The sequence below is a fragment of the Stigmatopora nigra genome, chromosome 1 (assembly GCF_051989575.1).
Source record: "Stigmatopora nigra isolate UIUO_SnigA chromosome 1, RoL_Snig_1.1, whole genome shotgun sequence".
NCBI classification, from domain to species: Eukaryota; Metazoa; Chordata; class Actinopteri; order Syngnathiformes; family Syngnathidae; genus Stigmatopora; species Stigmatopora nigra.
In genome coordinates, this window is record NC_135508.1 from 19,707,836 (window position 1) to 19,734,138 (window position 26,303).

General features: G+C 39.4%; 4 protein-coding genes and 1 long non-coding RNA gene across 18 annotated transcripts in view; 2 read left to right on the top strand and 3 right to left on the bottom strand.

Annotated features, from left to right (window-relative positions):
* The window catches only part of camta1a (calmodulin binding transcription activator 1a), a 267,995-nt gene extending 259,191 nt beyond the window's left edge, over nt 1–8,804 (bottom strand). For 3 of the 11 annotated variants that reach the window (XR_013325926.1, XM_077713765.1, XM_077713736.1), the window contains exons 1-3: nt 8,317–8,802; nt 6,499–6,561; nt 5,315–5,416 (exon numbers count right to left, since the gene is read on the bottom strand). Coding sequence is in view for 10 of the 11 variants with exons in the window: in XM_077713765.1 (XP_077569891.1) it covers nt 5,315–5,416; nt 6,499–6,561; nt 8,317–8,341 (190 nt within the window). In the remaining variant the exon portion in view is untranslated. Of the gene's footprint in view, nt 1–5,314; nt 5,417–6,498; nt 6,562–8,316 lie in introns of all 11 variants that reach the window. The other 8 variants (XM_077713784.1, XM_077713745.1, XM_077713825.1 and 5 more) reach the window with 6 other exon arrangements.
* Nucleotides 8,805–9,430: 626 nt separating this feature from the next.
* On the bottom strand, nt 9,431–11,988 carry LOC144206042 (uncharacterized). The gene is made up of 2 exons (XR_013328284.1): nt 11,848–11,988; nt 9,431–10,096 (listed from the first exon to the last, which is right to left on the bottom strand). It is a non-coding gene; the product is annotated as an uncharacterized LOC144206042 (long non-coding RNA).
* Nucleotides 11,415–18,408, top strand: dnajc11a (DnaJ (Hsp40) homolog, subfamily C, member 11a). The gene is made up of 16 exons (XM_077730719.1): nt 11,415–11,544; nt 13,339–13,468; nt 13,554–13,627; nt 13,740–13,841; nt 14,213–14,344; nt 14,426–14,548; nt 15,100–15,173; nt 15,253–15,442; nt 15,538–15,623; nt 15,706–15,822; nt 16,350–16,505; nt 16,654–16,723; nt 16,898–16,955; nt 17,481–17,623; nt 17,697–17,826; nt 18,007–18,408. Exons 1-16 carry the CDS (start codon nt 11,473–11,475, stop codon nt 18,030–18,032), a joined length of 1,683 nt encoding a protein of 560 aa, XP_077586845.1. The 5' UTR covers nt 11,415–11,472; the 3' UTR covers nt 18,033–18,408.
* Nucleotides 18,409–19,025: 617 nt separating this feature from the next.
* On the top strand, nt 19,026–22,735 carry LOC144207250 (F-box only protein 6-like). Of its 3 annotated transcripts, none has more exons than XM_077732627.1 (7): nt 19,026–19,382; nt 20,209–20,455; nt 20,534–20,648; nt 20,730–20,825; nt 21,021–21,156; nt 21,273–21,361; nt 21,458–22,735. In XM_077732627.1, exons 1-7 carry the CDS (start codon nt 19,338–19,340, stop codon nt 21,597–21,599), a joined length of 870 nt encoding a protein of 289 aa, XP_077588753.1. In that variant the 5' UTR covers nt 19,026–19,337; the 3' UTR covers nt 21,600–22,735. The 3 variants fall into 3 exon arrangements, with proteins under 3 accessions (XP_077588753.1, XP_077588769.1, XP_077588761.1); XM_077732635.1 differs by having other exon boundaries at nt 19,036–19,153; XM_077732643.1 differs by having other exon boundaries at nt 21,273–21,609.
* Nucleotides 22,736–22,785: 50 nt separating this feature from the next.
* On the bottom strand, nt 22,786–26,209 carry LOC144207284 (cell division control protein 42 homolog). 2 transcript variants are annotated; one of them, XM_077732671.1, is made up of 6 exons: nt 25,944–26,205; nt 25,013–25,141; nt 24,870–24,942; nt 24,686–24,795; nt 24,405–24,602; nt 22,786–23,762 (listed from the first exon to the last, which is right to left on the bottom strand). In XM_077732671.1, the coding sequence occupies exons 2-6, from the start codon at nt 25,115–25,117 to the stop codon at nt 23,673–23,675; spliced, it is 576 nt and encodes a 191-aa protein (XP_077588797.1). In that variant the 5' UTR covers nt 25,118–25,141; nt 25,944–26,205; the 3' UTR covers nt 22,786–23,672. The 2 variants fall into 2 exon arrangements, with proteins under 2 accessions (XP_077588797.1, XP_077588806.1); XM_077732680.1 differs by lacking the exon at nt 22,786–23,762 and adding an exon at nt 23,854–24,279 and having other exon boundaries at nt 25,944–26,209.
* Nucleotides 26,210–26,303: the final 94 nt, after the last annotated feature.

Below are 26,303 nucleotides of genomic sequence, written 5' to 3' on the forward strand. Positions count from 1 at the left end.
GTGTGGTTTGCAAATGAAACCTAGCATTAAAAAAAAGAAATAATTAATTTTCTAAATATAAAACATAAGCATTAAAAAAAAAATCAAGTGACAAGTGCATTTTTACAGATTTAAACGGGGGCAATGTTGAGGTTAGGTTAACCCACCCGGAATCGGTGGCCAGCCAATCGCAGGCAATTGTCATTATTAAAATGACTATATAATTCAGACTGAAAGCTTCAAAGATAAGGATTAGCGTTGCTATTTTAGGCAAGAAATCATTTGTCAAGTAAATTGGGCTGCAAGTATATCACACACAAATACAACACCGTTCTTATCTTTAACTGAATTCCTAACAACAGAGGATTGCTACTACTAGAAATGCGTTGTCATATAATGCACCTTCTGCAACTAACAATGAATCTCACATCTGCAGATAAGAGACCATTTTGACCACTTAATCCATTTATTAAATGGACGGAATAATACTCAAACACTCAAGCAGTTACAGTGTTTGCGACACAAACTCTGTATTACTTGCACCACGAGCAGCCAGGGGATTTGAAAGGCAATCTTCTTCAAGGGTTGATTCCATCAATGCAAGCACATCAAAAAGCATGAAAAAAAAATAAAACACAGGCCTACAGTCGACTGAAGTGAACATAAATGGAATCCATTCGCGGCATGCATGGAAGGGAAAAAATTGTCCAATACAAACATGCAGTTTCCCTGGCATTCCTAAAAGGTAAATCAAAACAAACCAAATTAAAAACAAGTAAGCACAAAAGAAATCAATAAAACTAAGTGAGATGTGAGGTAAGGACAGCGTTCAAATTAGTCAAGTGATGGCGAAAAAAAAGGCCCAGACCACATATAGGAATCAAGGGAGATGGAGCAAATGTGGTCAGCCAAGGCGGGGTGTAGTACCCTAATCAATCTATCAATCCATCAATTCACTATTGAGGACAGTCAGACAAAGGACGAAAGATAAAGATTGGTTCTATCCTGGTTGTTAATAGGCAGCCACTGGAGTCGAAGATTCTCATTCCGCTAAACGACAACATAATAGCCAATTGTGAACAAAAATCAAATATTTATCATTTATTCTCTGCAAAGAATGATTAATATTTGTACAGTACCTCATTTGTACTAGTACTACTGGCAAAAGATCATTTGAGAGATGTGATTTAGGTTAAAAGTGTGGTAATGGGAAACATAAACTCATATCTGAAGGCATAACTATATTTTAGTGTTTAACTTCACAGAATGAAAAAACAGTCCAAATAACCAATTGAGTTATGTTAAACACGGAAAAATAAGACTGAAAATAAGTATAATCTAAATTGCTTGAAAAAAAATAGGATCAGGCAAGATAAGACAATATGAGCGATACAAATTATATTGGCTGAAGACGTTATGGTTCATGTATGAGGACTCTTATTTTCCTAAATTGACAGGACAGGCTCACACACGCAATGAAGCCATCAAAAGAGCTTTGCACAAGGAATCCAACTACTACTGAACGTTCATTAAAAGACAAACAGTTGGAGTTTTTACTAGATTAAAAAAACACAACCTTAAAGTGGTACTGTCTCGCTGAAGTGAACAAGCACACTCATGTAAACAGCTAAATTCAGCGTGAGAGCAAGTTGTATATTTGATCACTTGTTTTTATACAGGCTCATCAAAAATGTACTTATACGGTAACAAAACAAGCTGAGCTAAACAACCGACATGTTTAATTACTTTGTGCTTTAAACGAGTCGACGTTACTTCTCTTCCCATGTTATATTTTGAGGAAAAAGCCTTGTTTATTTCCCTTTATAGATGACCTGAAATGAAAGGACTGCATATTTGATTTATCTAGGCTTTCCGCTCACCTGCATACCACCACTAGGCAAATGCCATTCCTGCATACGTTTTTGTGAATCCCTTCGTTCCCAAAATACTTTTGATATCATTAATTTCCTGCCCCAACTGACTCATTCATTACTCCCAATATAGTTATTAACGGGCTAGTGTGGTAGATGGACTGTTTATGATTGATCTGCTTGTTTTTACACCATTTAGAAGTCTGTTATTGAACATGTACTTTGAATTAACATAATCTATGGAACAAAATCACTTTGTATAATTTCTTGTAATAGCACATGTACCGGTATGTAGTGGCTTTTACTTAGCTTTGCTTTACTGTAGGCTGTTTGGGCATATTTTACATGGGTACAAGTGACTTTAACACAATCAAAATGTCCTTTGAGCTCTTCTTGATTTATTTAATTTCACAACAAGCTTGTTTGACAGCTTGACATCTATCAAGTAAGCTTGACAGTATTAGTCAGCACACTCCCATCTTGGTTTTCCAAACATACTTGACGATCTTAGGATCTACAGTCATTTCACTCGCAGTTCACATTTAAGCAAATTGCTTATCCGAGACATTTTAAGCTTCACCAAATTGACCAAAAATCTTTGTACAGACCTTTACTATTGTCATGATATGATCCATTTTATATTAGAGCAACAAAGAAGACGAGTGGCACTTGGCCAGGAACTTCAAATAAAGTCCAATTTGATTGGGCTGCCATTTGGGGGCCCACAGCCTGATGGCTCTTGATGACGAGATGGATAGGGGTGTGAAAACTTGAAATAGCGTTGGTGTGGAAGTGGGGAAGCAATTATTTTTATCATTTGGCCTATAGCCTGTTCAACAACACTCTTACATACAGTGAAATTACAAACCGCCCACAAGCCAAAGCAAAGTCTAGCAACATAAACGTTGTAACCGGCTCTCGCTTTGCCCCCATCTATACAGCGAGTGCTTGACCCGATGCTCACAAAATCAGAATAAAAAAAATAGATAAAAAAAAACCTAAAAATCACTTGACTGAAAGTTACAGAACCAGTTGTCTATGTTTGTATGTGATTTTCCCCAACCATCACTTCAGTAGAATCTATTGGTCGCAGCGTTAACACAGCTCCAAGTGGTTATTGTAGTGCAGCGGAACACAGTATAATAAGGCAAGAGTGTCAAAAAGTCAAACAGCTAGAAAAAAAAGCCTATTACTAGAAGTTCAACAAACATGCACACATGGTTAACTGCCTGCAACAAACTGAAAATGACTCTTTATGTGTTCTCGGCCCTCACCAAGCTCACCCATCCGTAAAAATCCCATCTCAAGGAGAGCAGAGGTGAGGTTTCTTGCTCTCCTTATCGTTCTCTCTTGTGCTCTCTCTCTCTCTCTCTCTCTCTCTCTCTCTCTCTCTCTCTCTCTCTCTCTCTCTCTCTCTCTCTCTCTCTCTCTCTCTCTCTCTCTCTCTCTCTCTCTCTCTCTCTCTCTCTCTATTTCCCTCACTATTGCCCTCCCTTTCTCCTTCTCCCTCTCCCATGTAACACTTATTCTCATTCACTCTCACCCAGCTGCTTAAACATGCACACAAACAAAAACCTGTGCTGTTTCATAACTGCTCACACAATTATTCAGACGATTACTCAAATCAATGGCATATCTCCCTGCCATAGTGTCCGGCCAGAAACACCCTCCAGGCTGAATGCAGTTAAGCAGCACATTGTAACAGTGCACAATAACAGAAGAAGCACTGTAATTTGCCATAGTCACGTGATGTGTGAAAGGCCAAAAGTGCAACAGCAGTCTGCATCTATGTTTCATAGATCTGCACGGGCAGGGCTTGGCCTTTAAATCTTTCAAAACAGTTGCTTTGAAGAAGCCCAAAAAGAAAATGTGCAGTGAAGCGGTGACACATATCAAGCGAGAAGTATAACAAGGGATTGCCTCTGATTTTAAACTCTATTTAGAAATGACAATACATGAGCACACTTAATTAGGCGGTCTCTAGTCTAGATCAACAGCCACAGTAAAGAGACTAGTGTATTCATTAACAGCGAATAGTTGCTTTCTCCTGAGGAACAATCTGGCTCTTTTTTTTCTAAAGACGAATCACAGTATAAGATCCCTGCAAATAAAAGCCGAGGCTTTGGCCTACATTTCCAAATGATTTGCTTGGCTCTATGCAACGCTTCGCAGACATGTGACAGTGTTGAAATCATTCCCAAGCAAAAAAAAAAAAAACTTAACTCTGATGTCAAGTTTAAAACAAAAATAAAACTTAGTGTTATGTTTCAGGTGGAAGAAATCCTTTGCCATTTATAGTTTATCTTTGACTCATGTTAAAAAAAAATGTTTGAGGGTGGGGTGAGGGGACAAAAGTAACTTTCTCCAAACTAATTTTTTGAGGTGAATGAACAAAATTGTTCCAAGTGAACTTAAATTGAAATAATTAATCTGGCTTTATTACTCAAGGCAAACTATTCTTTCAGTTTCACTTAAAGATTTTGACTTCATATAAAACAAGTTTTAATGTGACAGCAATCTACATTTTATCGTCAAATAAAGATTTAATGTGGTCGGAAAGGGCATTTGCAGCTAAGAAAAATCTTAACAAAGCTAGAATGATTAGTTAGGATTTAGCTTGGTTGGGAGGGGACAAGGGACTATTAAGCATTTGACAAAAAAAAAAAATATATATATATATATATAAAAATATTAGGTAAAATGTTGATATTGTTTGTGCAAGGGAAATTTTAAAGCATTTGACTGATATGCATACAAAGGTCGTATGATCAAATCCAAACACTGGTACTTTCCTTTTGCAATCCAAATTGAATCATTAGGTGTGCTGAAATTTTCTTTATCCACAAATATGAGTGCAATGGGGAGAGGGAGGAAAAATGGTATGGATAACATATTGAATAATGATGACCTTCAATAAGGTTCTTGGTTTCTTCATTTAAAAATAACTTGTGTAAACTAAGAACTGAATGGTTTAACTGAAAGAATTAGTCACCTTTACTAAAAGAGCCTACTTAATTATTTTAATTTGGGACCGCTTGAAATAATTGAATTTCTTCACCAGAGGAAATTAGTGCGTATGGAGTTAGAAACTTTGCGCTAAATGTATTATTTACATATGTCAATGCTACAAAATGACGAGCAAACAAATTATTTTTTTAACTGTTCATCCAGTTTCATTTTGTTCGGTCTAGATTGGGCGGGCGGGACCAAACAGGAAAAGCGACTGCTCTTAGTGTGGACCCTTTTTCTCATCCGATCAAGTGGCCTATGCATGGAAAGGAATATTTCAATCAGCAGCGTGGCTGGAGGAGGTGTTGTTTTAGAGAACACAATAAGAAAAGGAGGATGTGGAATGGTGAGTAGATGGAATCGAGGAGTAAATAAATGAATCGATGAATGAATAATTGATCGGCCAGCGTGCGGCCTCTCGGAGCGGCAATGCAGTATTAATAACTGACTCTTACTGTTGGTCTCTGTGTCATCACTGATACTCTTAGGTGGACCGTGGCCAGCATAACACACGGTTGATCTGTACATTCGATCCGGATTACGAACTTTCTTCAGTCCTTCAGAAGCCAAAGACAAAACAAAGTACAGAAAAAGAATCATTTTTAGAGTCTTCCTCATGTCAACAACAACAGAAATCACAAAACATGGCAACGGTGTATAACAAAATAAGAATACACAGGGTAACTGTTAAATCTGTCCACCGGAATCTGACTGTTTTCTGCCACCGACAAATATATTTGTCAAGTGTGTTTTATTTTCACTGCAAAGGCTTAAAAGAAGATCTCGCCCAGATGTGTAATCCACTGTCAAGTCAATAGATTCCTGTGCATGGCTGTGTTATGCAGCTTTTGACTTCAACTCAGCTTTTACATCCATACGTACATTTTCAAAACCTCTTATCCTCATAAGGGTTGTGAGGGTGCTGGAGCCTATCCCAGCCAAGTATGGGCAGTACGTAGGGGACACCTTCAATCAGTTGCCAGCCAATTACAGGACGGAATGAGATGAAAAAGCATTCACACACATACCTACGGACAATTTAAAGTATTCAACCAGCCTATAATGCATATTTTAGGATGTGGAAGGAATCCGGAATACTCAGAAAAGGCAATGTATTTAATACATTACAATTATAATAAACCTGACCACTATGTTTAAGTCGCATTTTTTATATAAACAGAACATTTTGTTTGCAATCTTTAGCCAAATTATTCTGGAAAAGAAATGTAAGTCTTCAATTTGAGCCATTTGTATAAGTTGTGATTTTATTATGAAAAGAGCTCACTCCTGTTATGGGTATTTCACAGTTTGAGATGTCACATAGAGCTAATGATCCTAGCTTTCCAGTCAACAGACAATGTTTGTCTGCTGATTACACTAGAATGGAAAAAGCTAGAATCAAACAAAAGTCTACATTTCCTTTGTTATATTTGGCGGTTTTACTGACCGGTTCTACTAATTTATGTGTCTTGAAAAGTGCTGTAAAACAGCTGACTCAAACAGTCAGCAGTCACTAACATGCTTGACCTTGAATTCCAATGACAATCCATAAACAAATCATTGTTTGGGGTAAATATTTTGAAATTTGCCACATCTTTTTTTTCCTGTTTTCATTGTTTGGTGAAGCTTAAAGACATACCAGTCCTTTCGTGTCCCCCAGGCTTTGTGCTCAGTAATGGCCGCATGTTGTCTTTTATGGGTGCTAAAATAAAATAACATAAAAAAAAACAACATGAGTGCCAAGGGCTCTGACAAAGGAGTTAGCTGGAGTACAAACCTCAGGGCATAAACAGTAGTGTACTGAATAAGACTGGGTTGGATTTAACACAACAGGAAGCCCTTAGTGGTTAGGGGCTTGTCATTGTTTGGGATGTCAAACTACTTAGTGGGGTCGGTGCAACCTGCATACCCCCAAGGTCAAAAAGGCACCTGGCAGCTATTGTGGCGTGTGAAAAGTGGACGCTCGTTTGCATAGAGCTTGCTTTGCCTTCTCCTTCCCACAACCTGGCCTCTCAGGGACACTGAAAATAACTTCCCGTGCTCAGCACTGGGACTCCTGAGTGGAGGTTGTGAGGTTGCATTCAGAACAACTGGACCCTGTTGGTTACGTTTCAGCTGTCCAGGTGAATACATGAGGATGCCACATATGAAGCCATGACAGTATTATACTAGCATACAAGCAGACGTCTTCATTTTTTTTTCATGGCAGAGACAAACGCCTCACGGTGAAAGCTGGCTTCTGTAGCTCAACATCACCCCCTGGTGGCACTATGTGTATCCGTCGGAACACTTGAGGCGAATTCCTCACATTGGAACACTACTAAACATTCATTCTTCAAATAAAAAAAACATAAGGTTTCGCAATCGTTGGTTGCAAACTCGGAATAATAGGCGAATAAAAAAGAAAGAGATTGCAAAGAGGGAATCATGCAGGGTTCCTGCTTTTGTTTGTTCGTACACGTGACACGACAATGAGAGTTATTGAGACATTTCAGCCTCGCAACCGATTTGCAGGCGTCATTCTACTTTAGGTGACTCAATCGTGAGAGATTCATCTCTCTTTTCAATCCAAAAAAGCGGGCAGCCAAACTCTTCATTAGAAAGCAAATTCCCTCATTTCCCACATTGCGTTCTCACAATTCCACGCTCCGTCCAATATCCCACTAAGTAAGTGTAATGGCTTTCATTTCAAGTTAGTGAGGCGTGTAAAAAAAATCAAACGAGTGGGGGGGATCTCAAGGCATCACTTTACCCAAGCGAGCTGCTGCAAGCCTTCTTGAACCTCAACCATTTCTCTCCGACCGATGTGATGGCATTCAGCCCCGGCAAAGTGGCGACGTTTCACGGGAGAAGCCCACTCGAAATATACTAGGCCAAGTACTAGGAGTCAAACTGGGATGAGGGGGGGAAACACCGGAAACACTGATCGCGTGGACTGTGGATATTTAAAAAAAAAACGAGTAAACAATACAACTAGACTCCGTTTGTCCTCGTGCTTTTAGAATCGCGACAGCTCAGGAGAAGAAGTTGCTCGACGCCAACTGACAAGATCGAATTAACTTAGCTTTGAACCCACGTCGGCGGGCGGTCAACACGGCGGCCACTTGGCACCTCTTTAGCCCGTCGCCCCCGAGGCGCTGTCCGCTTTTGGAGCTCCTCGACCGGACCAAACAGGCTAATATTAGCCGGCTAGTGTCTCCACGTTGGATCCGCTTGCTCGCGTGGAAAACAGCAAAGAAAAGCAAGGACGTGTATATTTTTGAAATATTATTATTATTTTGGATCGGGGGCGATATGTTCGCTTGGTTTGTTTTGGTTTCGGTCTTTTCGGGGGGGTTCAGGAGAAAACGTGTCCAAGTGCGCGCGTCGCCCGCTCTCGCCACTTCCAAATGACAACCCCACCAAAAAAAAAAACACGCGCGTCGCAAGTGAATTAATCCTATTATATTTCTCTTACCTTCCGGCTTGTTTTCGGCAGCCATTTCCCCTTCACGCGCAACATCCTCCTCCTCCTCACGACCGTGGGTACCACGCGCGTGCACGGCGAGGACAGCACGCGGAGGGAGTGGAGGAGCAGGCGGCGAGTCCGTCCGAACCAGGCCAACTTACTATTGGCTGCCAGGAGCTGACTGACAACACAAACACACACATACGCACACACACGTACACACGCACACGACGCCCCCCTCCTCACTTAAGGTGTGTGCGTTTGTGAATATAACAATATGACTTCCTGTTCAGACAATTTAAACCTCATCTTTAACTCATTGGCTGCCACTGAGACCCACCCGATCAGTTAATTTGCTGAGTCTTCCACTTCAAATGAATTGGGCGTTTATGGCTGTCAATTGCAGAAAATAAGTGGGGTGACATTGTTTGTCCGCTTGTTTGTTTTGTTGTTGTTGTTTTTACTTAGATATGCACAACATTCAATTCTCTTTGACCAAGTCCATTCCTCGAGATCCCATATCCAGTCTGTTTTCTATGTCTTCCTCCGCCAACACACCTGACTCAAATAATCGGGATCGGTATCAAGCTTGTGGACAGCTTGCTGATGAGCTGATCATTTGATTCAGGTGTGGTAGAGGAGGGAGCTATGCAAAACAAACTGGATAGGGGCTCTCGGAGACTGGACTTGGCCACCCCTGCCTTTGACAGTAACATCCAACTTTGAGTGGCTTTAAACCTTCATTTGGAAAGCTTTCTTTTTTTGGCTAATTAAAAGATAATTGACTTATTTCTATTCATATAACAGGGGTGGGCAAACCAGTCCTCCAGATCAGTTGTGGGTGCAGGTTTTTTTTTCCACCCGATCCAGCACAGACACTTTAACCAATGAGATTTCTTGCAGAAAACAAGAAGCACCTGAGTGCAATCCACTGATTGCACTTGTAGGAGACCAGATTGGTGAAAAGCATCCTCGTTGTTGGTTGGAGTGTGTCTATTAATGCTAGTCCCTTTTTTAAACATTGGAAAATAAGGAACTAATATTATTGCAGATTGAATATAGCAGTTATTATTGTTTGATCTGTACAAAGAATATTTATAAGACTGTACCCCTATGACCAAGGTGGACATGCAAAATGAGCATTTTTAATGGTTATGTGATCATTTAATTGATCCAGATAATGGGAAATTCCCTTTTAAATTACAACCTTTCCAATAAATCATTACAATAGTGACACATACCGTGGGAGACTGGGGATTATACTTGTGTTTTGACAAGTAAAATATACCAACAGTGCTATTTTCTTTATGTTAAAAACTAAAGATTGACTAAAAGGTTTGATTTTGCAGGGAGGCAGCAAAAGATTAAAAACATTTCCATTCATTTCCATGGCAAGAGATTATTTTCGAGACATATGTTTTGATTGATTGAGTGTGGTACAGAACAAACTCAGCTATCATTCTTCTAACCACAACTTTAAGGTGGGTCCTCCTTTCGCTTGTCCTTACTCACAAATGGATTTACTGAACAAAATTTGCAAATGACTATTGATTTAGATTTGAAACAGTTAAAATGATATGTTATGTCCTAAATGTAATCTCATAGATCCTCAGACAGAGCAAAAGGTCGATGATCAGATAACTAGCACAATAGTCTGAAAATGCAAGAAGGCACTAACAGTGAACTGAAAGAGACAATCCATTGATGTAGTGGAACACCGGCTGGCTTAAGTAAGCATGTGATGGTATTCGCTGAATCCTGCTTCTGCTCCACCCATTTGGTGCTGGTCCTGTAACGGGATGACACAAAAAAAAACATGCTTAGCCCAGGGATAAATTAGGTGTGCATTTTCCTATAATCTTACAAACATCTAACATTACCTCATCCATTTTTTTATACCACTCATCTTCACAGAGCCAACACAATTTGACTATGGGCAGTAGGACAACAATATGACATTTGTTCGACCACAACTTCAAATCAAGGACTTTTGATCAATTTCGTATTATACTACGTACACGTTTAACACATTTTGTTACGTTTTGCTTTTTCAAAAATCCCAAAAATACAATGAAATGTGAATGCTTTTAACACGTTGCTAAAGTATTTCAGCCATTTTGATTTTTAATGGAAAAATGAAAGGAATATATCAATCCTGATGTGCGACAAAAATAACATAAATAGTTTGACACCTCTAACTTTAAATAGTTGCAATAGTACGTTTAGTTTTTTTAAAATCTTATGATTTACAGTACCAATGTAATGGATGGTTTCTGGCATTATTGTCATTGTGAGAGACAGTGAATAAAGCCCGCAGAAGTTTTTTTTGGTAAAAGTTTGGCGCAAAGACAAAATATATCTGATATATTTCAATGTGCCTTTGAGGTTCTTTTCTTTTATTATTGTGGTGCAGCTAGGCTTGACAATAGTGCGGCTGCATTTATAACTACAAGCAATCTAATTACAGATCATTGAGCTTGATACACGTCGCTGTTGGCACTCTTGTCAAATACTGCACTTAAGGACAGCCTTCATCCTACATTAACACGATGTGGGCCATCAGTGCTGAAATGGGGGACGATGTGGTGCTGAAAGGACAGCTCCTCTCCGCCTGCTGGCCTTGCACAGTAAAAAAAAAACTCGTACCATTGGAAAAAAATGTGAAATGAAATAGGAACTCGCGAAAGCCCTGAAGTATTCATGTGGATTTATATTTTCTTTGTAGCGTTTTGTTTTCTGGGAAATAGGTGGCAGACTTTATATCCCTTTGTGTTCGGTTCCAAAAAGTGAAGTCTTGAATAGAATAAGTAATTCAATAAGTTTTCATTCATAAAATTATGTTTTTTTTATCTCTTAGCGTCAAGAATTATGTTAATTGAATTTAGATTTATATTGAAATGTTCAGTGCTAAAAAAACATTATTTTTAGCTCCTACGTTGAAATGCCAACATTGATGGGGTTTTTCAATCACAAAATTCCATTCTATTTGGGAAAAAAAGATAACAAAAATTTGAAAATATGCGCAACTGTTGCATTAAATTCATAATCAATATTCAAGTGAAAATGTTATTTTGTCGCACATCCGCAACGCTAGATGACGCCGTGGCACGATCGCAGTTATGTTACGCAAAAGATGTGACGAAGAAGAAATGACCGGGAGTAAACATGGCGTCTGCCTTGGACGATGATGAGATCTCCACTGATGACTACTATTCCCTTCTAAATGTTCGGCGAGAGGTACGAAACGCATTTGCTTGCTACAGAACTCATATATGCAAACATACTTGAGCGTTTCCGCCCGCCGTGACTCTATATTGTTTTCCCGTTACGCGATCTAAGCAGGTTTCACGTTAGCAGAATGGCTAACTTGTGACCCTCGACATTGATTAGTGCTCTCTGGCTTCGCCTGGAAACTTTTTTTAAATGACCTCCAACATGTTGCTGTCTCATAATTAGGATGTAAAAAAATTGTAAAAACAGATGACAACAATACATTTTAGATATGTTTTATATCCCGGCATTTTTAAGTTGAAGTCTTACCTTGATGCAATTCACATGGCTGCTTGCTAGTGCTGTCACCACTGACTACACCTGGATTTACTTACAGTTGATCAGATTAAGATTAGATTTGGATGTCGGGAGATCGAGGTTTTACTGGTGTAGTCAATTGACGGCTTCCCCGTGGATTTTATTGGGTTACAGTGATTAAAACAGCCACAAATTGTACCCAAGAGCAACGTTTAAACCGTTGAAATAGGTCAAGTAAATTAAGCAATGTGTGAATAAGAAAATACAGATGAGTTGGTGCTCTATACAATCTACAAACAGTGGGGAAGTGTAACTCCTTACTTAGGATTCAAGTAAAAGCGCCCAAAGATTCGGAAGTCCCTGATGAGAAAAACATCAATAAGAATGTAAGATCTGCCCCAGCAATGTTACTAACACTAGAATTAAAAATCAATTTGAAATTCAGAAAATTAATTTTAGAAATATTTTTACTAGGAGTTGCACAGTGTGAAGAGGTTAGCAAGGCTGCCTCGAAGTTATAGGATCAAGGGTTCAAACCCCTGACCCTGGCCTTCCTGAACATGATTTCAATCTTAATATGTGAATGTGTGTGTGAATTCTTGTTCCTCTCATTCTGCTGGCAATCAATTCAATGTAGACCTACTGCCTATAGATAACCAGAATATGCTCAAGCAACGATCTCTGTGAGGATAAGCGCCTCCTTTATTCTTAAAATGAATGTTTTTAACAGGGATTTTGAAAATGTCCCAAGTTGAAAACGCTACGACTCTTTGGATTCTCTGTTTCTTTTTAGCCGAGCGGCGTGACCCAGAATTACTTGGAGGATCGGTCGTTGTAATTCTGAATGTGCTAAGGGAAGGTTTCTTGGTGCAACCTATAATCCACCTTTAAAGGTTACTTGTGAAAAACCTTTCCGGAAGAAAAGGAGATTTACTACCCACCATCTTTTTCGCCATTATTACTTAGAGCAACTGACCACCGATAACATTTACAGACTGTAAAGACAATGGAGAAATTTTATGCTCTAGAATAAAATTGACAGCCCCCAAGGCAAAAGTCTTTCTTTTTGGATACATGAAAAAAAGGGTGAATGGGTGTAATTTATGTTACGATATAATATATTTCTTCTCAAACAAGATTACTCAAAAACACATGTTGCATCAGTACTATTCTGTCAAGTTATCAAAAAATAACTATAGTCCTAATATTATGTACTATGCAATATTAAGATCATGTCCAATTCACGATTACTCACAATTTTCTGTGTTTCGTTCCATGTGAAATAGCCATAAACTGGAAGTCTGGTACTTTCTAAAAAAAGAAAAAAAAGAATGAACTTTTCAGGAAATTGGTGAAAAATTAATAAATCTTTCAATTAGCTGTAATTGACTCGCGAATTGTTCATCCAGGACCCATTTGAGGACAAGCATTAATGGAAATGGATTAATGGCATCTAAAAATAAAAGAAAAAGTCTAACATGCACTTCTGGCTTCTTAATTCAGGCAACACAAGACCAGCTGAAGGCAGCATACCGGCGATTATGTATGTTATACCACCCAGACAAGCATCGAGATCCAGAGCTAAAGCGACAAGCAGAGCAGCTTTTCAACCTTGTACATGAGGCTTACGAAGGTAACAGACAACATGCTGACAGCTTAACGCATTAGCAAAATCAACATTCGTAGAAACCTTTCTGTTTGTATCATTTTCAATATAGTGCTCAGCGATCCACAGGGACGAGCAATCTATGATATTTATGGCAAGCGTGGACTTGATGTTGATGGATGGGAGGTAAGTGAGCTGAGTGGGCTTTCTGGTCAGTGTGATTTTGGGGACTTTTTCCACCTCAAATTCACCGTATGTGCTTGTGAGTGCAAGACATCTATTTATGTTGTTCCTGTAGGTGGTGGAGAGGAAAAGAACTCCTGCAGAAATTCGGGAGGAGTTTGAGCGTCTTCAGAAGGAGCGAGAGGAAAGGAGACTACAGCAAAGGACCAACCCTAAGGTGCCGTATTTCCTCACTACAAGGCACACCACAACGACAGTGTGCCTTATAATCAGATGCGCTTTACTATGAATATGGTTCAATATTGGTTAATCAGTGTGGATGACATTTCCTTTTGCGCAGCTCCATCTAGTGGATGCATAACGTAACCCACCCAACCTTCTCGCTACTTTTACTACGTTCTACTAAGCCTTGTATATGGAAACCGTTTTATAATAGGCCGTCTATTGAAGGTGCGTCTTATAGTGCGGAAAATACGGTAGTCATCTTTGTTACCCGCCTTATATTTAATGGGCATAAATGACTTGTCTTTTCGAGAGATTGTTCTCTAACTTTTGACTCCGTTCTCTGCCACTGCTTTTTATTCAAAGGGAACAATTAGTGTGGGCGTCGATGCAACGGACCTCTTCGATCGTTACGATGAGGACTATGAGGACATGGTCGGCGGCGGCGGCGTCCCACATGTGGAAATCAACAAGATGCATATATCACAATCCATAGAGGTGACACATGCCGCTACAATGCTCCACATCTGTTCCTCTAGGATTTTTGACAGGTCTAATGAACTGTGTGTTCTCCTTCAGGCCCCGCTTACCACAACTGACACGGCTATTTTGTCTGGTTCTTTGTCCACACATAATGGAAATGGAGGCGGCACTATCAACTTGGCCCTGAGGAGAGTCACGTCGGCTCAGGGCTGGGGAGAGGTACTTTTCAGTCATTTACTTAGTACACATCTCCCAAATCTATAGCTGTGCTAATCATCAGGTAATTAAACAATGTCAAGTTACATATAAATTGAACACAAAAAATATTAGGTTAAAACTATGCACCAAGGACACTTTTTCTTCCAAATGAATGGTGAAGGTCTCAAAACTTTTAATCATGGATGTACTGACATTCATTTAAGACAAACAATTACTAAGACTTAATTGATTGGGTTTGAACACTGGTGCTTTTGTCCTATGTCTCTATGCAAAAATAATGTAATGTTGATGAAAAGTACTTGTTTTGTTGATTTAGAAATATGGTATTAAAAATTAATGCCACTTTCCTAAAAATACATGGGTTGAGTTGGTTATTGCAAAATTCACCATTTTGACAGCAGGATCGCTTTGAAAGTAACAAAGTAAATGTGGTGCATTACAGCCCACTTCTGTTGAAGTTTCACCTGAATATCCCCTACATTTAACTTTTTTTAAAAAAAATACATGTTATGTTGCCTCATTTGAATGTTATATATTTTCTGTCCGTGCAGATAGAGCTCGGCGCCGGTGACACACACGGGCCTCTCTTTGGACTGAAGATATTCCGAAATTTGACTCCACGTTTGTAAGATTTCAGGAAGATGCACCACAAGTGACTCAATTGTAGACACCTTTGTTGTTATTTTGTCTGTGTTCCATTTCAGCTTCGTAACAGCGCAGTGCGGCCTCCAATTTTCGTCCCGAGGTGTGCGTCCTGGCGTCACCACTGTGCTGGCTCGCCATCTTGACAAGAACACAATGGGATACCTGCAGTGGCGTTGGGGAATTCAGTCCTCCATGAACACAAGCATAGTCAGGGACACCAAGAGCAGCAATTTTACCTTCGCAGTGCAGGTCTGCTGCCAGCACACATTCACATTTGCCTCAGCATCAATTATAAAGTCGCCCATCAGCAACGAGCCATAACGTCCTCTTACGTTCTGCTGCAGCTCGGCATTCCACACACTTTTATGATGATGAGCTACCAGTACAAGTTCCAGGATGAAGACCAGACAAAGATAAAAGGCTCATTAAAGTACGTGGTCAGAAGATAAGTTTGCATTATTGTGAATCCACGGGAGATTGATTTGCGTTTTCGTTGCCGGCTTATTCTGCAGGTCCGGTTTCTTTGGTACGGTGCTGGAGTATGGCGCCGAGAGGAAAATTAGTCGGCACAGCATTTTGGGGGCCACAGTCAGCGTCGGGGTGCCTCAAGGAGTCTCACTCAAAGTCAAGTAAGTGGGGATTTTATTCATATTTCTTCCCCTTAAGATGGTCAATTGCCATTCATGAAATTGGGGTTGTTTGTCACAACTTTTTAATTTTATTTAAATTTTTCACACATTTGGAAGTGTTTTATTTTGCGTATTCTTCGAACCATTCACGTCCTTCCTTGGAACACATTGTGATCTGAGACAAAATGGCGGTTTAAATGAGAATGACAATAAGCTTCATTTTTCTTATATTATAATTATTTTCAAAGCCTTTATATTATAAGTCTTTTTGGCACGCCCAGCCAAACTATGAAAAAAATGTGGCTTACAGTCCGGAAAATATGGTAATTTACTTTTTGGCAGAATTTTGAATAGTACCCTTTTGTGATGTGCTTTTTTATACTAGTGGTGGTGTGTTTGTCACTTTATAGGAACTTCAAATGACTTTTTAGCCTAATACATTCAAAGAAAGAGGTGTGTTGTGTCATCAAGGGAAATGTCACATTGTTGATCTGCTTCCCTGCGAGTATTAAAATGTCTGTCTGCAGACTGAACAGAGCCAGCCAGACGTATTTCTTCCCCATTCACCTGACTGATCAGCTCCTGCCAAGTGCTGTGTTTTATGCCACAGTTGGACCGCTGGTCTTCTACCTCGCCATGCAGCAACTCGTTATCCGGCCGTACGTGCGGGCCCAGAAGGAACAGTAAGAAAGTCTCCATGTATTTTATGCAAGGAAAGTTGCTGGTGGAAGAAGCAGCGCATGCATTATTTGCGGCTGCTTTTTTTTTTTTGTTGTTGCTTTTTTTTTTTTTTTAAGGTCCTTTTATTCCCTCCCATCTATCTTTTAACAGAGACTTGGAGAAGCAGCGCGAGAGCTCAGCCTCGAACATAGCTAAGAAGAAACAGGAGGCAGAGGCTGCGGTGAGCACTATGTTAGAGATGGGGCTGCTGTTGTGTCAGATGCAGCAGAAATGTTGAAACATTGCCATCAGCTCCGTGCGGAAAGGGAATGTGCAAGAAAGTTGGAGTGATTTCATGAATGCCTAAGATCTATCTAATCTCGCTTTTTGTTTCTGTTTTTTTTTATCTCCAAAGGTTTTGCTCATGCAGGAGTCAGTGCGGAGGATTATCGAAGCCGAGGAGTCCCGAATGGGTACGATTATTAATGCTTAAAAGATGAGATCCTAATCGCTTTGTCGTGTTTTCTTTAGCACCCACAGAAACGCTTCAGTTCTTTTGAGACTTCAATAGAATAAATAAATAACCTAACATTTTAGTTATCGGTGATTCAGATTTTACACTGAAAAAAAATTATGTGGCAAAACAGTTATTTGTACTGCCTCATAAACATTGTGAATGTTTTTTAATAGTGGAATAATGGGGTTGTAATTAGTCAGTGCCTTTGAATGGCAATAATTGGTGCTTTTAAGGCAACCCTTGATAAGAACACTCGTAAAATACTTTAAGCACACTGTTAAATTTTCTGCTGTAGCAACTGTCACTGTAAAAGTTGGTTGTTTACAGTTTTTAAGGGCCTATCAGATTTTGCTTTCCTAATGTTTTTTTTTTTTTAACTGGACTTCTTCCAACGGTTCTTTAATATAAATGTGTTGTGATTCCATCAGATGCCGTTACGTTCAGAAAAATATTGAATTTGCAATGGATTTCCGCATTCCAGGTCTCATCATCCTCAATGCCTGGTACGGCAAGTTCGTGACGGATAACAGCCGAAAACACGAAAGGGCAAAGGTGATTGACGTAAGCGTGCCTCTGCAGTGTCTAGTCAAAGACTCGAAACTCATCCTAACTGAGGCTGCAAAGGTATGAAAGGAAATTTTCCAATGTCGACCAATGTGTGTAGGTTTTTTAACCTGCTTGTGTTTTGTATTTTTAGTCAGGACTCCCTGGTTTCTATGACCCTTGTGTAGGGGAGGAAAAAAGCCTAAAGGTGCTGTATCAGTTCCGCGGTGTCATGCATCAAGTCTTGTCAGGAGACTCTGAACCACTCAGGATACCAAAGCAATGTGAGTTTACCCACCAATTCGTTGACTCCAAAGCATTCACGACCCCTTCTGTTGTATCATCTTTGAATCCTGATTAATCTCAATTTTTCTATTTGAAATTTTGTACAAAGGGAGGTGGGGTTATTATAATTCAATCAACACGTGTCCTCCCGTGTTTCACGTTTTTGTACCTCTTTGCAGCTCACAGGATTGACACAGACACATAGGAGTTCCTGTGCTGACCAAAAAAAAAATGGACACATTGAAGCTGTTTGACAGAGAAGATGAATTTGTCTGTTTTATATATGAAAGGGGGACCCCCCATGATCACAAAAAAGGATTAACATATATTGTTGAGCTTTATACTGATCAGTAAAATGTGCAGGATGGGAAATAAAGCATCGCAAATGGTATCCTTGAACACAGTTGAAATGTGACCATGAAGTCATCCTTAAGATCATTAAGGCCTCCTAAGTGTGCAAGGGATGTCTTTTATGAATCCTTAATTAAGTTTTCAACATTGCAGTGCCTATGTGATTTAAAACACAGTTGCACCTGTTTCTTTGCCATAAATTAAATATATATATAAATATCCATCATGTTTGTGTCATGAGTCAATCTTTCAACAATGTGTTTTTGCTGAAGAACTTCAAAGCGCAACACGGGGTCAAATAGGGGGGGAAATGTTTGCCCCGCAACCCTTGTGAGGATAAGCAGTACAACAAAAAAAGAATGAATTAAATTATTTTGTCATTCATTAGAAATTAAATGTTGCTTTTAATATTTTCATCTCGTTGGCTATCAATCAATGACTTAGAAGCATATGATTCATATCTGTATTATCATGAAACGCTCGCCAGATGACGATGGCCGGAATTGACACCTTCAGGCATAGTGATCGTGTTAAACGTCTGTCTCGCGCGCTCTATCAATGGGGGTGGCCGCTGCCACTTGTCGGCCATTTTACGTCGGGCCATGCGATAAATGTCTTTCTACATCCAGCCTGGACTATGGTAATATGGTAATAAGGTTAAAATAATAATTGTAAATCACCGCACATTAGTGGCAAAAAAAATCACCATAGATACGCTGCCGCAGAGCCCATCAGAGAAGTACACCGACTCCTTAAAAGGCTGTATTAGAAATGTTGTACTTGGAGTGCCGGGTGGGCGTGTTCATCAGTGAAGCTGAACATTCGGATTCGTTCGCGTAATAATTCCCATTTCCGGGCACCTCTGGTCATTTTAGAACTGACTGACATGGAGAGGAATCTCTTCCAGGTTTTGTTTTGACACTTATTCGGATGTGACCAATCTGCTATCAAACCTAATTTAAATTCAGGTTTTGAGTGAGTAGCGAATGACAATTCTGTAATCACATTTAATTTACCGCAAGGAGCGCTTTACTTGAGGTTTTCATCGCTTTGAATTAGATTTCAGAAATTACAGAGAGAAATCTGCTTTTGGTGAGGATATCAGGCAGACTTGTTTTGCCGTAAAGACGTCTTCTGTGAGGCGTAAAGTGGATTTAGTATGGGTGCGTCACTTTGCTCGACTCCAAGTCCTGCCATGTCAAAGGTACATTTCAGGACCTTAATAATGTCCGACCATTAACGTAATTTACATGCGATCCATTCTCTTACTTTTTTTATGGTGTTGCATTTGTGGTGCGCATGCAACATTTTATCTTTCCTCTCCTCTAGCTGGGGAGGAAAACTACATTTCAACTGCAACTGCTATAAAAAGTGGTGGATGATAAATAAATAAACACTGCTGATTTTAAAAGTGCGATTCTCGGTATATTTAGGTACAACTTCCTGGTGAAGGAACATAGAAAGCAAATGTCATCATATTATATGGAAATGGTGTAAGAGTTAACTCGTTCACTGCCATAACAACTACTACTATGTGTATGATGAGTATGTGCTGTGGTAGTTAATTAAAAAATATGCAATTTATGTAAAAATCATTGACAGTAATAGATGTCCAATCCACTTGGAGACCAAATGGATTGGACCTCTACAATTTTCAATGGCAGCCAATTAACCTGGAAAGTTATGGAGATCAAAATGTGCCAAAATAATTCAAGTTGTAAAGTCAAAATGTTTAACTTTTAAAACAAAACAGAACTTGAGTTGTGGAGGGAAATCTATGAACATGGAAAAAATAATGTAATAATGTATTTTATGAGTTGTTTTTGCTTGGGGGATTTCTTTCAAATCTGGTCAAAGTTAATAAAATAATATCTACCACCTACATTTTAGGAATACAAAAAATACTTAATTGAATGTCTTGAGTTTTGTATATATTTAAACGTGCTTAACAAGGTAAGAAGATGTGACAAATGGAGAGAAAAATCCTGTAAGTTTCACCATGCTTCTTAACCTTATTCTGTTTTTTTCAGATCTCTGTTCCTTTGGAGGTCCTGGAGGAGATCTTCATGAATCTACCCCCTGAGCAGGTGGTCTTGATTTGTCGCGTAGTATGTCATCAATGGAAAGACATCGCCGATTGCCAATCTTTATGGAAAAACAGATGCAGGCGGGAAGGCTATCGCCTCCATGATAACTCAAAGGTACCCAAAGATTGGAGGTTATTTTTCTTCATGTGCAAGAAGAGACGCAATCTTCTCAAGAATCCACAAGCGGAAGGTTGGGTGATAAGACGAGATGGCGTCACTACATTCCATTTGCCGCTTTCGTCTTTTCATTGTTATTTTTTTGTTCTAGATGAAATGAGAGATTGGCAGATATTGGAGAACAATGGTCACCATTGGAAAATAGAACCAATCATATTTGCGCATCCAAATGAAAGTGTCCAGAAAAACTTTGTGACATCATTTGGGTAAGTGTTGACATTTAAAAATCTATGTTACACAGTGGCATCTTCTTTACCGTCACGACCATTCCATTTGATTTTCTATAGCATGTGTACCAAGTGCCAGCTCATTGATTTGGAGAAGGAAGGTTACAATGCATCATTTATGGATCACTTACAGCCACAGATCAAAATATCAGATTGGTGAGTGGAATTCATATAATAATGTCAAATGATCACCTGTGAGTTTCATGTCATTAAATATAATGATCCGTAACTATGACTATATTTTAGTTCTAAAATTCATGTTTCAGGCACTATTTTTGTGTGCAGTTTGTCATTAGATTTCCATATGCTTTTGTTTGGTTTTTATTTACAAAATATGATCGTACGTTGTAGGTACGCCCCTCGGACAGACTGTGGCTGTCAATACATGATCCACGTGGAGCTTCTTAATCAAAAGAAGAAGCCAATTAAGACTTTTTCTCCCGAAAAGATCTTTTTTGAGCAATGGAATGACGGTACATGGAATCAGGTATGTTTAGGGCTTAAGTATGCAACTCACTCTGACCAATTTAAACAAATCAAGGTATAAATGAAGAGAGGATGAGTGAAAAACAGTGTTGTTATCTTTTTTTTTTTTTTTTTTAGATAACACATGTATTCCAGAACTACGGGCCTGGAGTGAGATTCATCCGCTTTGTTCATGGAGGTCAGGACTCGCAGTTCTGGGCGGGATGGTATGGAATTCGCCTGACAGACAGTAGTGTCGAGCTATGTCCCGCGATGGACTTATAGTTCTTTGGTGTTCACTTCCTTCATGCATTTGCTGCCAGTGAAAGCAGTAGACATGGAATCCTTGTAAACTGGGCTCAGATCCAGCGGGTTGGACACCTATCACCATCAATAGTGGCCAATGAGCTCAGAGTACAGGTGTCACAAAATATTTCCCATTCAAATTTTGCCCCTTGGAGGTAATCCCAATGGAGTTAATTGCACTTTTCCGTCTGGCCTGTATGCACTCCTGGGAGGATTTTGTGCCGAAAAAAAAGCTTGCAGAATGGCTACTTTATGACCATCCTCATTTTGATGAAAGTCAAAAGAATCAGAGGTGTGGATGTTCTTCTGATGGCAAGTTTTGGAACTTTTCTGCAACACCACATATGTGGATTGTTTTTGCCTTTTTGCGTAATATTGCACATATCATTTTCATCTGAAAAACGTATGCCTACAGAAAAGCAGCTTTTTACTTTGGCTAGTATCAGTTATGATGTTTGAGTAACCCAACTGACTTGTGAGCTATTTTAGGCCTTACTTGAGGAGTAATTGGGAACAAGATAATCCCCTAAGAATTGTGGCTTTAATGCATCTTGGGAAAGCAAGTGTTAGTGTTAATTATTATTTTTCACATGGTGTTTTGGGCTTGTTTGTTTAACCAATGACCAATTTGCCACCAGCCACCTCAGTGGTGGAAGTCTAGCTTTCTTCAGTGTGGAGTATATACTACTTTATAGGGTTAACTCATAATTACTCTATTGACTTGTGGCTCTCCGATATACCAAATAAAATGGCCAAAAATGTGTTTTATGACATGATAAATTACGTGTCATCACCATTGGTACTGCCTAGTTCTTGCTCTCCTACAAGCGAACTAGCTCTCAGCTGGAGGTGAGACACAGCACTTTGTAAAAAAAAATGGTGAAAGATACTTAATATTTGGGTCTTTATCTGGTCTGAGTGACTATACAGGATCAGTATTACCCATACAGATTTGATTCAGAATAGGGATGGCCCTAATCAGATCATGACTGAGTTAGGATAACAAGGAAAAACATGTTTTTTGTTGCTATGTTGAAATCCCTTATAAAAAATGTTGCAATATTGCTGTTCAAATTGAAAAAAAGTACGTAGCTAGTATGGGGTGCATCACGCGGACTCAACCAGTGATATAGTGCAAATTGCTGACCTTTTCCAGTGGGTATATACCGTGTTTACTTGCATATCACGTAGATATTGATTCTCTGTACTCATTCAAGCGCTTACTTTTCTTCCTGACATGCATATTTGCCTTGCCTATTTGATCCATTTTTGCAATAAATCCTTTTCTAACATGGGATAGTGTGTAAGTTGACCTTCCTTAAATATTAAGACAGAATTGCATGAATTACTTTTATAATACTGGTTTATTGTGACATTTAATCACAAGAAAAATACAGTACAGTTTCATGTTAAATTGAAAAAATAATACAAAAAAAAAAAGACGTTCTTCAATTGGAAACACTTTCTGGTCATTTTTTTTTTTGCAGCGTCACCTCAACTTCTCCCATCAGTAATGCACACTTATCAGTCAATAAGTTATGAATTATTCTCACTACACTGTATGTACAAAATAAAATCAAGCCGACATCTACGGATGAATATAGTAGAAGACAAATGCAAACACTGCTATTTCTGGCCTTTCAAAACCTTCACTTGGTCTGAAATCAAAACACTTGGTTTCCTTTTAAAGAAGTGTGCCACACTCTATCCCTATCTGACATAAAGAAGCTGTGTCGGCCAGTTTTAATAAGTCTACTGCGCCTACAAAGTGAAATATCAGCATTTGTGTTAAGTACTCAAGACAAATAGGTCTTACTGTGTTCACACTGCAAGGTAAATATGATTGCTGTTTGGTTAACTAAAAGCATGAGTATGTCAAATAAGCTTCATCTCAGTCCTGAAGCCGCAAATTATACGTGAGTGGATTTTACATTCAAACGGATTAAATGAGGGCTCTTGACAACATTGTGTATTAATACTGTATAATCAAAAGAGCCATTTTAAATGAAATTGTTGTCTACAACAAACATGTCCCCCTATTAAGACACATTTAAAGAATTTGTGTGAATGCAATGTCAGAACAAGTGAAGAGAAACAGAATCAATTCTTAAGCACACTCAATATGCATTTAAGTTGATTCAGGCAAGCGGCAACTATTTCATGATCTTTCAAACTGTGCTGGTCCGTGTACTGCTAACCTAGGAACCGCTGCAGAGGAGGCTCCACTCAAACTTAGAGCAGAAGACATTTACGTCTTTTCTTAGGTTCGGGGGGCTCCAGGGCAGCCAGTATTGCCTCGTCAAACACATTCTTTAATCCTTTCTGTGGAAACAAAAAAAATCAGGGGTTCAAAACAAAGACGAGGCGACACCTGCCACGATGAAACGGCAGAAAAGGAAGCAGAGTAGAGATGTAGCGAGAAAATCCAGATATTTATTTAATTGAATGGAATGATACAAGACTCCCCATATTCAGAGAAAGCTAAGGGGGACCAGTAGAAAAAAGAAATGAGATTGGAAACAAAACAATCACGCTCTGTGACAGAGACACACATGCAGGGAAGTAGAAATGAAGTTTGGCACTCTTGTCATAATCAGGCAGCCCGTGTAAGTGTGATTAAGTCGAGTTGAGCTTGAGGACAAAACGTTCCCCCTACAACATTTCGTCTTGTACCGTAGTTAGCTTGGCATTTTCTTTACAATCAGAAAGCAGCAGTCGATCAAGAGGCAAAGCAAGAGTCAGTCAGACATCAGAACAGACAGCATTTTCTCTTTCTCTGAGTTTCAGGGGGCTCTAAAGCGGCTAGGATAGCCTCGTCAAATACGTTCTTCAGTCCCCGCTAAGGAAGGAGGGAAAACAAGAAGGAAAGACAGGCAACCACACGGTTAGACAGCGTTAGAAAGGCGATTGCTGTCGGGAGAAATGTCAGGCCGGACGCTGCGCCGCTAAACCGGGAACTCTTACCTGCGTGAGGGCCGAGCATTCCACGTACTTGACCGCCTTGAGGTCCCGAGCCAGCTTCTCGGCCGTCTCCGGGGCGATGGGCTTTTGCTTGTTCTTGGCCAACTTTTCCACGGTGGAGGGGTCATCGCGTAAATCGATTTGAGTGCCGACCAACAGGAAAGGGGTCTTGGGACAGTGGTGGGTGATTTCCGGAACCCACTAAAAACGAGAGGGAAAATTACATGGTATTCAAATGGGAATAGTTATTTTAGCTTATTTTTGCTCAGAAGAAACCCACTCACTTTTTCTTTAACATTTTCAAATGAAGATGGAGAAACGACAGAGAAGCAGACCAAGAAGACGTCCGTCTGTGGGTAGCTTAGTGGTCGTAACCGGTCGTAATCCTCCTGACCTGCGAAAAAACACGCCTTTTAAATAAAGTAAAAAAAAAACGGACATGAACTACTTGAACTTGTTTTAACTCACCTGCTGTATCAAATAAGCCAAGTGTGTACGGTTCACCACCAATCATAACAGTTACTGCATAGTTGTCGAACACCTGGTTGAGGGGTGGGTGGGCATATTACCAACATGAATCATTTTTGAAACACGTCCAAACATGTACTCACTGTCGGCACGTATTCCGAGGGGAATTTGTTGGTGGTGTATGAAATCAGTAGACAGGTTTTCCCCACTGCTCCATCGCCAACCACCACACATTTGATGGTCTGCATCTCAAATTCTGGTGTTGGGGCTGCCTACAATGACAGGCATTTTATTTTACGTACAAACAATTCATTACTGGAAGTTGGAAGTAGCAACTCAGGCAGCTACATTAAATTGATGGGACATTTTGAATATATGAACTTAAATAATGATTCAGCTACTGATTACATTAGTAACAGGCAAAAATGTTGTTTCGTTCGTAATTTTCCATCAGTTACATTTGTTGTCCGTTAACCAATGAAGGTTGGCACCGATGATACCAACCTTTAAAAGTATAAATAGAAGAATTTTGCAAGGAAATGAAACAATAAGTATAATGTTGACCCAATTGTCAGAAATCGCAGCATTATCCGAACGTATAAACTTACATATTTTTCTTCATTATGATCACAGGGAAATTATACATACATCTATAAAGACGTCTTTAAAATATCAGTCTCATAACGCAGTTTTCTAGGAACATTAAATTCTTGACATTTTACAAACAAGCCAAAACTTTGTTTTACGCATCTCATTACAACATCAAAAATTGTACCAAAAAGTGTTTACTATTCACGATGAACCAATGTAGGAGTAATAATGACTTTAAAAACTAAAATCAGAAGTAGTTTGGGAGGAACCCCTGTAAATGAAGAAACGGGATGGGGGGTCTCGGTTGTTAGCAATGGGGGCTAACGAAGCGTTAGCTGTTTGGTTGATTCCTCTCCCACTAAAAAGGCCGAGCCGCCTTGTCTGAGTTGCTACAAAAGACCAGCAAGCGTTGGGGGAAAATGGGTTTTACGGTATTTTGCGCTAAAGAATAGTCGCTGTTTAATTATTTGGGGATGAACTTACGTGTAGCCCTCGGAATGTCCACTAGCTAGCTTTAGCTTAGCTTCAACGAGACCGGGCGTTGGCACAGAGCGTAACTTGGCCAACTACTTGTGCTTCCGGTCCATTTATGAAATTAGAAATAATTATGGCATCTATGGAGATAGTTATGAAAAGACCAACAGCTAAGATTCTAAAATGAAAAGATAACTGTTTTAAAAAAATTATAAAGACGTACGCTATGTTGTGCATAAACTAGCTCATTGTAATGGAGAGCTTTAATTTGAAAGTTAGTTCTTCCGCCAACAGGCTGCTCGAATGACGTCACCTATAAAAGTGACATTCCTTTCACATTCTAATTCCTTAAGTGTCATGAAAAAAATC